Genomic DNA, 10,384 nt, shown 5'->3' with positions numbered 1-10,384 from the left:
GTCTTGGCTTTCTTAAAAATTGATGGCTATTAAATATTAATTTTTTGAAAAAAAGTTATTTGCAAGTAGCAGCCTCTCAAGTATTTTATAAGTAATACATCTTATATAGTCAAAGAACTATCCACGTTTATATAAAGCAAAAAGAGTTATCCACGTGAAATATATTACTTTTAAGCAAAGTTGATTTCAATATTGGGTTGTTAGCTGTTGGGAACTAAGAAATATACACTTAGTAATGATAATGAAGAGAATCTTTTATATACTAAGTAAGGATACATATAAAATAGGAAATGGTAGTTTCATTGCAAAAAGCTAAAAGAAAAAGTGGAGAGTTAGACTGAATTAATAATATGGCATTAAATTTATGTTTTCTAGCACATGTGGTATTAATTAATTAAATATGTTAAAGCCAGATCAAATAGGAAAAGAAGATAGTATGATAAATGATACATTTTGGGGCTTTGAGGTTTTCATTATACTTTTTTTTAAATTACGGTTAAATTTCTATCTAATCTCTTGTGAAAATAAAATTCAAGGAAAAAAATAAAAATTTAAAGGCAGACTTAGCAGATAGAATATTTGGAAATTTGGTAATCTTGCACGCATGATCAGCCTACTTGTTAGTATAGTATGTCAAATCGAAGACAATCTATTTTTTTTATATATATTACTTAAATATAATATGCATGAAAACAAACCTGTTATTGCTTTTCTTTGATTTGTTCAACCATGGCAGCCAGTGATAATGTTTCTTACTTCTAAAAGAAATCTATTGCTATGGCTTTCAACTTGCTTTTAAGTAGTACTAATATATCTCAGCTTTCTCTTTATTGTTATGTTATTATTTACATATCCCAAACCTGCCAAGGTAATTGTTTAGTGCCTTGATAATATCCTAATCATTTTGTTTATTTTAGAAATTAAATAGGAATGGTAGAGTCAGTGCGGAAGTCAAGCAAAGAAAGTGGAGTGCAAAAGGGGTATACTTTGTCTTTTGTTAAAGCAAAAAGAATAGTAAAAGAATGCCTAGGGACGACAAGGAGGATTAGTTTGACCAGAGACGGAAGTCCTATGCCCGGCATTGGAAACGTTTTCCCACGAATATATAACAACTAGTTTTCTCATATTCTCGGGGAAAATCTCCCATGAGGGTGAGCCCATGACAAGCTTACTGAGACGCCTTTCGGCGAGTCAAGACAGAGACCCAAAAGCAAAGGCTGCTAGGATCAACACATTCAAACCTGTAGCAACGCTCCTAGGTGTTCTCCGTTTTGGATAGGTATTGTCAACCGAACCGAGGGTTAAGCATTGGTTTTCACATGGTAGAGTTTGGGATTTGATTATCCTAGTGACAATTGATCAGCCGCCAATTATGAAGTCACGTTGGGAGTTTTCAAAGAAAGTCTAATGAAGGGGAACGCTGTCTTTTCATTGTAGTAGAGTGAAAGCGGAAAACTCTCATGATCTACTCCTACAGTTTTGTTCTATCGGCTTCCCAATCTCTCCAGCTTTTGGATGCTGGATCAAAATAAGCAAGCGTAGACTCGCGCAATGTATGTCAAGAACCTGGTTTTTGTTCTGTGTCTTATTGTTTCAGGCATTGGGCTTACCACTGCCCAAACTTGTCTTGAAACCGGCAACTTCACCACTAATAGTACATACGGTAGAAACCGTGATCTCATCCTCACTTCTCTCCCAACTAATGTCTTGGAAAAAGGTGGTTTCTTCAATGCCACCATTGGCCAAGAACCCAATAAAGTTTACGCTCAAGCACTTTGCAGAGGGGACTTATCTGCAGAAGATTGTCTTACCTATGTCAATTTTACAGCCCAACAACTTATAACAAACTGTACAAACCAGAAGGAAGGATTTTCATGGGATGGTGATATTCCATGCTTAGTGCGCTATTCAAACCAATCCTTTTTTGGGGTTCTGGCACTGGATCCGATACAAGAGGCAATTAACCCGAATGACATTAATGACGCCGCATCGAATATAACACAATTTTTTCAGGTTTGGGGTGAATTAATGGAAGCCGTCGCTACAAAAGCTTCCATGGGTTCTTCAAGGCTCAAGTATGCAACTGGGGTGGCTGATGAGATACAGGCACTAATGCAGTGCACTCCAGATTTGTCCCAGAGTGATTGCTTAACTTGTCTAAGGACATTGGTCCGCCGGTACACAGCATGTTGCCGCACTTATCAAGGAGGTTATGTCGAGACACCGAGCTGCCGTATGCGTTGGGATTTGTATACCTTCTTTGCACCTACTACTGACACTGTGCGCATATCTCTTTCGCCTCCACCTAGTAACTCTCCTCCAGATTCAACTAAGAATACAACAGCAACAATAAAAGGTAAGCTCTAATCGCATGGCCCCTAGACGAAATCACTTTCTACTGGATTTTTTCTCGATTTTACTGAACACATATCTTGCTCAAGCAGAAAATGGAGGTAATCAATCTCGAACTATTGTGATTATTGTTGTTCCAATCATTATTTTCATCGCAATGGTCGTCCTCATTTGCGTTCTTCTACGAAAGAGGAGAAAGTCAAAGAGACAGATGAAAAGTAAGTAATAGTTCATTCTCAATACATCACATATCTAGCTTTAGTCCACAAATCTTTGCAAGTGCTTGTTCTTTTGTTTTTCATGTATTAATTAACGTTGTTGTCAAGCCACAGGCGATGATGACGGCTTGGAATCATTACAATTTGACTTCAAAGCGGTAAGAGAGGCAACAGACAATTTCTCCGAGAGTAACATGCTCGGACAAGGTGGATTTGGTGCTGTTTATAAGGTAAGTAGGCAATCAGAGATTGACTAGGCAGGGAATTGAAACCTTCAATTTGGAGTTTCCTCAATCATCTTTTTCAATTTAGAAAAACATTGGGTTGCGTTTAATATTTCTGATCTTTTCATGTTATTATTTTTCATTTTGGTTAAAATGATTTCAGGGTAGGCTTCAGGACGGACGAGAGATAGCTGTAAAGAGGCTACATTATGAATCTGGACAAGGAAAAATGGAATTTAAAAATGAAGTTCTGTTAATGGCAGGGCTTCAGCACAGGAATTTGGTTAGGCTCCAAGGCTTTTGCTTGGAAAGAAGAGAAAGGCTTCTTATATTTGAGTTTATGCCAAACTCAAGCCTGGACCAGTTCCTATTCGGTACTTCTGCAATTCATATCAGTTCAAGAATTAAATTCTGATCGTTTTTTCTAAGCCTAGACCATGAAGAATAAAAATAACAAACCTGTAATCTTCATGGCTTTGTAGATCCAGTCAAACCACGATTAGATTGGGACAGAAGATTCAAAATCATAGCAGGAATTGCTCGGGGATTACTTTACCTTCATGAAGATTCTCAATATCGAATCATTCATCGTGACCTGAAGGCTGCAAATATTCTGTTAGATGCAGAGATGAATCCTAAAATTTCTGATTTTGGAATGGCAAGATTGTTTGCAGCGGATCAAACTAGAGACAGGACAAGAAGAGTAGCAGGAACTTTGTAAGTACATTACTACCTTGGAATAGGCATATGGTTATGATTTATAATTGTAGGTGTAAACCATAAGAAATTTAGGCAATTTAGCAGTCACTGATCAGAGTTCATTTCATTTATATTCATTAATTTTATCTATATATTGCATCCAGTGGATATATGGCTCCCGAATACGTAAAGCATGGAAAATTTTCACTCGAGTCTGATGTTTATAGCTTTGGTGTGTTGATCCTGGAAATCATTTGTGGTGACAAAATCTGCAATTTTCGTAAGGATGGTGTGGATCTTCTAACCTATGTAAGTGCAAAAAGACTTAAGTACAATTTCATTTCCCTTGTGTGTATGTTGCTGCTCTCTCCTTAACTGTTGAAAAATTTGCAGGCTTGGAGAAATTGGAGGGAAGGGAGAGCTTTAAATCTAGTGGAACCTTTTTTGAGGGATGGTTCTGGCTCAAGAAGTGAAATGACAAGATGCATCCATATCGGATTGCTTTGTGTTCAAGAAAATTACGCTAGTAGGCCAACCATGAACTCTGTTGTTCTGATGCTCAGTGATAGTTCCATGTCAATTCCAATGCCCTCCACACCTGCCTTTATGCTCTCAGCCTCTACCGTGCAGTCAGAGGCATCATCATCATCAACAACAGATCATAATTCAGATCAATGCAGTAGAAATGAGGTTTCGATTACTACACTAGATCCTAGATGAAACATTAAGCATGGAGGATATATCTGAATTAGGTCTATCCCCATGAACATCTCTTTCACTTTCAATCAAGGATTTCTTTTTTTTACATAAAAAATTGTTGATGAACTTCTCGTTACTAAGATTTCAATCTCAAATCTTGGTTTCTGAATAATCAAGCCTTTTCCACTATTGATTGAGAAAAGAGTTGCTAACAAAGCAGACTTTTCTGTGTAACATTCCAGACTCCAATAAGCTTAACTTCATAATTCACATGCATAGAAAAAAAAGGAAGGTAAAAGCTACCTTGGGTATGTTTCAGAAATGGAGGTTTCATTTATAGACGATGGCATTGAGAGGAAGGGAGATTGACTTGGGGGAATACTGATTTCGTCTTTATAGCGAAAGAAAGACGCTGGCCGCTGAGGTGCCTCTAAGGTAAGAATTTGACTGTTAAGCATAAGCACGATTGTAGTCATGGTGGGTCTCTTAGCAGGATCTTCTTGAACGCATAACAAGCCAATCTGCATACATCTGATAACTTCATCTTCCAAATAAGATTCTCTCAACGTTGAATCCAACAATTCCAAGGCTGTTCCGTCACTCCACACCTTCCAGCTCTGCAACAACTCGTACATGTTCACAATTTTAATTTGCAATTCATTTTTCCGAAATCGAATTTGAGTGATTATTCATTTTTACTCACATAGCTTAACAGGTCCTCAAAGCCATCTACTTGATGAAAACTGTTGTTCTTCTTGCCACTGATAATCTCAAGAACGGACACTCCAAAGCTATACACATCGGATTTCACTGAAAATTGTCCATGCATTGCGTATTCTGGAGACATATAGCCACTACAAGCTAACAATGTTAATACAATAGATTTAGGAAAACAAAAAAAAAGACATAATAAATATGCAGATGCAAATGCATAGAAAAGATTTCATAACTTACTATGTCCCAACTATTCTACTAGTATTGCCTTGGTGTTCATCAACTCCGAAAATTCTTGCCATACCAAAATCAGAAATTTTCGAATTCATCTCTCTGTCCAATAATACATTGCTAACTTTAAGATCACGATGTATGATTCTGGGTTGAGAATCTTCATGGAGATAAAGCAACCCTCTAGCTATTCCTTTAATAATATTGTAGCGAGTTGGCCAATCCAATTCTCTTCGTTTTTGGGTGCCTAGCATACATAAGAATCATAAACTCCAGTAAATTATCAAACTATTTGATCAATTAGAAGTGTATTGCAGAATGCATTCTATTTCTACTTTTAATGGGGTAAAATCTTATGAATTCCTAATGGATAAGACAGCACAGAAAGAAGAAAAGTTGACATGTGCCATTACCAAATAGGAAACAGTCAAGGCTCTTGTTGGGCACAAATTCATAAATGAGCAACTTTTCGTCTCCTTCCAAGCAAAAGCCCAAGAGCCTAACAAGATTTCTATGCTGAAGCTTGGCTACCACTGCAACCTCATTCTTAAACTCCTTTTCACCTTGCCCAGATCTTCCTGATAGCCTCTTCACAGCAATTTCTTGTCCACTAGGAAGGATGCCCTGATAATTTTAAAAATTTTCAATGAGTTATTAAATCTTAAAAATCTCTACTCCTTGAACATAATTTGAATTGTTAATTCCCTTCATATCATGGGGAGTTTGGGGGGAGAGGGATAATGTAGGTTGGAGTTGGACCTAGAATTGGCTGCCCCTAAGCAGAGTTGTAATTGGCTAAATTGATTGTCCCTAATCCGACAGGCAAACAGATATGGATGGTGCATGAAGACTTGGTATTAATTACTAATTTCCTACCTTGTAAACCTGACCAAATCCACCTTCACCTAGCTTGTTAACATGAGAGAACTTGTTTGTGGCGGCTGCAATTGTCCCGAAATCAAATTGCAAGGACTCTACGGTTGTAATATCATTTGCAGCTGAGCAACAAAACAGAGTATTAATCTGTAGTTAAGATTGAAAACTGTATAACACATTTTTCTGCTTTTTCTTTCTCTGATGATTTACCTCTTTGTTCTTCCATGGCACGTTGATTCTTTTTTCTTTTCCAGGTTAGGGACCAGAACGCAGCGATTAAAAGCACAACAAAGGCCACAGTCGCGGTAACAATGCCGATTATCTTCCCTGGTGGTAGGTTCCTTTTCCCTGCGTAACACACCGTAAAACAAACCCTTTCAAGTATAAAGATGGTTTGGGGGGCATGGGCCCTTGTTGCTAGGTGTTGAGGCTGAGGAGGGTAAAGAAATGTGATAGTACATCACTGATTAAACATATTACCATCAACTTTACCTTTGGAGCCCGGTCCTGGAGGCGAGGTAGGCGACGCTGCCACAGTGTAAAATGGGTACAATTCATACCTAAAGTTACAGCTTGGAAATATAACTCTGCCTCCTTCCTTGACCCCGCTATTACCCGGAATAAAATAAGCAAATGCTGCTTCAAGACATTTATTACAATCTGCCACAGATAAGTCTTGCGTGCATTGCCCAAGTGCGTATATCGTTTGATTACTCGTGAAGGGTGATTCTACGGTGGCAAACCTTCTACCAGATCGATCATTTGCAATCTTTGCAGTTACGTTGCGAGTCGTCCTTCCTAGCACTTCAAGGAATTGCTTTTGTTGCGAAATATTTAGGCTGTTCACCAGTTGCAAAGAAGGTTTCAGTTCCAATTTGCCAAAGAAATTCTGATTCGAGTAACGTAACATGCATTCCTCGTAGATAATTATGGCCGCTTTGTCCGCGGGGCAAAGTTGAACTATGTCCTTGGTAGCCGTCTCGACACAGTCTCGACAGAGGTCGTCGGTGGCATCACCACGGCAAACAAAGAGGCCATAAACAATGTTTTCAGGGTCACTGCCAACTGTGAGGTTGTAGAATCTGTTGTCACGGGTCGAATTAGAGGAAAGAGATGAGAGAAGGAGATTGAGACTTCGCTGAAAAGTACCATTAGTACTGAAACTAGTTGTATTTGTACAGTCATGATATAAGAAAATAGGCGCACCTCGACAGGTGAGGATGAGCTTAAGCAAGCTTAGCCAGAAGTAAATCACAAAGGTCTTGGAGATGTTAAAGGAAAGCATGGTGATAATCAGCTTTTCCTCTGATTTTGGTATCATCAGGAAAGGGTTTTTAAAAACGAGCAATTCTCTTGTGTGATTCTAGTTCTTTTTCTTCCTTGCGAGGTTCCAAATGAAACTCAGGCGATGATCAGGGAGAGTCAGGAAGCCACCAGGATTGTTGAGATATGTAGTGAAACCTAGCTCCCCTTTAACAGAAAAAATTTTGGTTCAGAAGATGGAGCAACCATCAATTTTGACGGAAACTAGGGGCCAGTTGACGCCATTCATTGCAGAAGTCTTTGAGCTTTATTTCTTTTCATTTTTCTTTTGTTTTTCATTTTCCAACAATACAAGTGGTGAAAAGTCGACCAAACGCTACTGGAGTGCGGGTGGATAATTAAAGCGAGAGGAGGAAAATAAGCCGAGTTGATTTCTTTATCTCTTCAAGGCCCGCAGGTACATAAAGCAGGGCTGTCAGCTCTTTAAAATTCCACTGCTTTACGCTCCTCCAGGTTCAAAGTTAACCAGATGGGTTTGCGACTGTAATCTTGTTGATAGTCTTATCAATGTTTAACTGTCCCTTCCAATAAGTTCCTGGGTCGGTCTAATTAGCTCTAAGCTGGTCTTCGGATAGTGTTATTCTTCTCTCTAATCGATCAGGTGATGAACAGAGATTTCCACACAAAGTAACAAACACGGAAGGCCCAGCGGGGTTAACATAAACACTGCGTGCACGATGAAGTCTACAGAAAACTATTGAAAGATATCCAAACTAATATTACAACATTCGCTTCGTTCTTTTGCAAGTTCCAACACATTACAAAAGCTGGAATGGACCTCTACTGACCCATAAGATGTGGCCAATATTTCATAAGCCAAAGATTTTCTTGAGATATATTCTTCCCTTCCACGCTTACCAATAGAAAGTGTTATATAGTTTATAGTCATATTTTTCATACTAAAAACTAATTAATTATGGTAACTAGATGTTTCGTCGGGTCAAGAGGCAAGGATTGACAGAGATGGGACTTTTATTAAAATGTTATTTCCGACGTACCCTGGATCATAGCAAGCCAGAGGATAAATTTTCTTAAGTAATGATTTTTTTATTGATTTATTTGGCAATATTATTGATTGAACTTAAGCCTAACTTTTGACTCCAATGGTTCATTCACCTTAAGGATATAATAACCTATAAAAATGCAATTTGAATCCTAATTTTATAGATAAAAAACAAAACTTAATAATTTCAAATCACGAATGTTGAAGATTTTTATATTTTAGTTCATATTTGATGGTAATTTCTATCCATTGAAGAAAAAAGATTGCATAAATATTGAAATCATTCACAACCTTACTTTTGACGAGATTGGGATTAAGATATGAAGGATTCTAGAATTATTAAAACAAAAACAAGAAAAAAAAAGAATTTAATTTTTTTAATAGCAATCTATGGGTTGGAGGTTGGTCAGCTCACCAGGCCTACAAGCCCATCCCACTTTAGGCCTATCTTGGGCTATGATTTGGGCTGTGACTTAGAAATGTTGCTAAATGGTATTGTCTAAACATGGCCGCCGTTGTAATCATGTTTATGCGTTCATATTTATATAACACTTACATGGAGTTAATGGAAGAAATAGTTTGTTCCAACTTGTTATCGAGGGTAAAATTCAGTGATGGATGCTTCATTTATTGATGAGCATTTTGACTTGCTTGTTGATTGATCAAACTCCAGCTCCACAATCGAGGTGCTTCCTGCTGTCTTTGGACCAAAAAAGAATGCTGGTTGTTGTGGTGGTGGTACAGAAACGGCGGAGCTGCTAAGCATAGGAACAATCTTTGCCATCACTGGCCTCGCATTTGGGTTTTGTTGGACACATAGCAAGCCAACCTGAATGCACCTAATTACTTCATCACTCACGTAAGAATCTTTTAAGGTTGGATCCATCGTCTCCAGCGGCGTCCCCTGCTTCCACCACCTCCAAGCCTTTATCGATCAAAACTATGTTAATTCTGCTGTCTTAAGAGGAGATAACATGAGCATCATCGAAAGAAACTTCATCTCCAACTTACATGGCTGAGAAGGTTCTCCGCACATTCAGAGTTAAAGAAACTAGTGTTTGTTTTGCCATGTACGATTTCCAGTGTCAATACACCGAAGCTATACACATCGGATTTGAAAGAGAATAGTCCATGCAGTGCGTATTCTGGAGATATGTAACCACTAAAATGTGGTATAGTTAGCATTTCGTCACTAATCTAATTAGTCAATTAAAGCTAGCTAAACATAGTTCATACTTCATCGGTTAGTAAAAGTAAAGGTTATGGGCAAACTTACTATGTACCAACAATCTTCTTGGTTTCTTCAAGGTTTTGATTTTCTTCAACAATTCTTGCCATGCCAAAATCTGATATTTTGGGATTCATATCCTCATCCAATAAGATATTGCTAGGTTTGAGATCACGATGCACAATCTTGAGCCTTGAATCTGTATGAAGATACAAAAGCCCCCGAGCAATTCCTTTGATTATCTTGAGACGTCTTGGCCAATCCAAATGTTTTTGCTTTTCAGGATCTGCACACATGATATGACCTCAAATCTAAGGAACTATACAGGAAAGGAGATTAAAACAGAAAACCCTTTTCTGTAATATAGAAAAACAATGGGTATGTCCATAGAAAAAATCAATTCAATCCAGAACATGTATGTGTATGTTTTTGGTGAAAACGAATGTTGAAGAGGGCTGACCAAATAGGAAGTAGTCCAGGCTTTTGTTGGGCACAAATTCATAGAGGAGCATCCTCTCTTCTCCTTCCGCGCAAAATCCCAACAGCCTCACGAGATTCCGGTGCTGAAGTTTGGCCACCAATACAACCTCATTCTTGAATTGTTCCGCACCTTGTTTAGAACTTCTTGATAGCCTCTTCACTGCTATTTCTTGACCATTTGCAAGTACACCCTGATTGAACAACATAGGCATTTGAGATGAATCTTTTCATTGATCAACTTCTAAAGCTTCATAACAGTCCAAACTGAACTGCTGCAAAACCAACAAACTAGACAAAGCTGCAGTGATGCTATTAAATTCTACCTTATACACACTGC

At 38.1% G+C, this 10,384-nt stretch overlaps 3 protein-coding genes across 4 annotated transcripts; 1 reads left to right on the top strand and 2 right to left on the bottom strand.

The window, feature by feature from the left end:
* Positions 1–1,405: 1,405 nt before the first annotated feature.
* Positions 1,406–4,218, top strand: LOC110423774 (cysteine-rich receptor-like protein kinase 34). Of its 2 annotated transcripts, none has more exons than XM_021438134.2 (7): positions 1,406–2,356; positions 2,445–2,570; positions 2,685–2,800; positions 2,958–3,168; positions 3,277–3,511; positions 3,658–3,802; positions 3,887–4,218. In XM_021438134.2, exons 1-7 carry the CDS (start codon positions 1,552–1,554, stop codon positions 4,211–4,213), a joined length of 1,965 nt encoding a protein of 654 aa, XP_021293809.1. In that variant the 5' UTR covers positions 1,406–1,551; the 3' UTR covers positions 4,214–4,218. The 2 variants fall into 2 exon arrangements, with proteins under 2 accessions (XP_021293809.1, XP_021293808.1); XM_021438133.2 differs by having other exon boundaries at positions 2,679–2,800.
* An 83-nt stretch (positions 4,219–4,301) lies between these two features.
* LOC110423767 (cysteine-rich receptor-like protein kinase 25) lies at positions 4,302–7,724 on the bottom strand. The gene is made up of 7 exons (XM_021438123.1): positions 6,506–7,724; positions 6,224–6,361; positions 6,014–6,135; positions 5,551–5,761; positions 5,147–5,384; positions 4,896–5,046; positions 4,302–4,809 (listed from the first exon to the last, which is right to left on the bottom strand). The coding sequence occupies exons 1-7, from the start codon at positions 7,332–7,334 to the stop codon at positions 4,492–4,494; spliced, it is 2,007 nt and encodes a 668-aa protein (XP_021293798.1). The 5' UTR covers positions 7,335–7,724; the 3' UTR covers positions 4,302–4,491.
* Positions 7,725–8,771: 1,047 nt separating this feature from the next.
* On the bottom strand, positions 8,772–10,259 carry LOC110424300 (cysteine-rich receptor-like protein kinase 34). Its single transcript, XM_089784876.1, has 4 exons — positions 10,028–10,259; positions 9,616–9,853; positions 9,351–9,501; positions 8,772–9,264 (listed from the first exon to the last, which is right to left on the bottom strand). Exons 1-4 carry the CDS (start codon positions 10,257–10,259, stop codon positions 8,932–8,934), a joined length of 954 nt encoding a protein of 317 aa, XP_089641002.1. The 3' UTR covers positions 8,772–8,931.
* Positions 10,260–10,384: the final 125 nt, after the last annotated feature.

Source organism: Theobroma umbraticum, unplaced genomic scaffold (assembly GCF_002168275.2).
Source record: "Theobroma umbraticum cultivar Fairchild unplaced genomic scaffold, ASM216827v3 scaffold_204.0, whole genome shotgun sequence".
Taxonomy (NCBI): Eukaryota; Viridiplantae; Streptophyta; class Magnoliopsida; order Malvales; family Malvaceae; genus Theobroma; species Theobroma umbraticum.
This window is presented reverse-complemented; position numbering and strand designations above follow the sequence as displayed.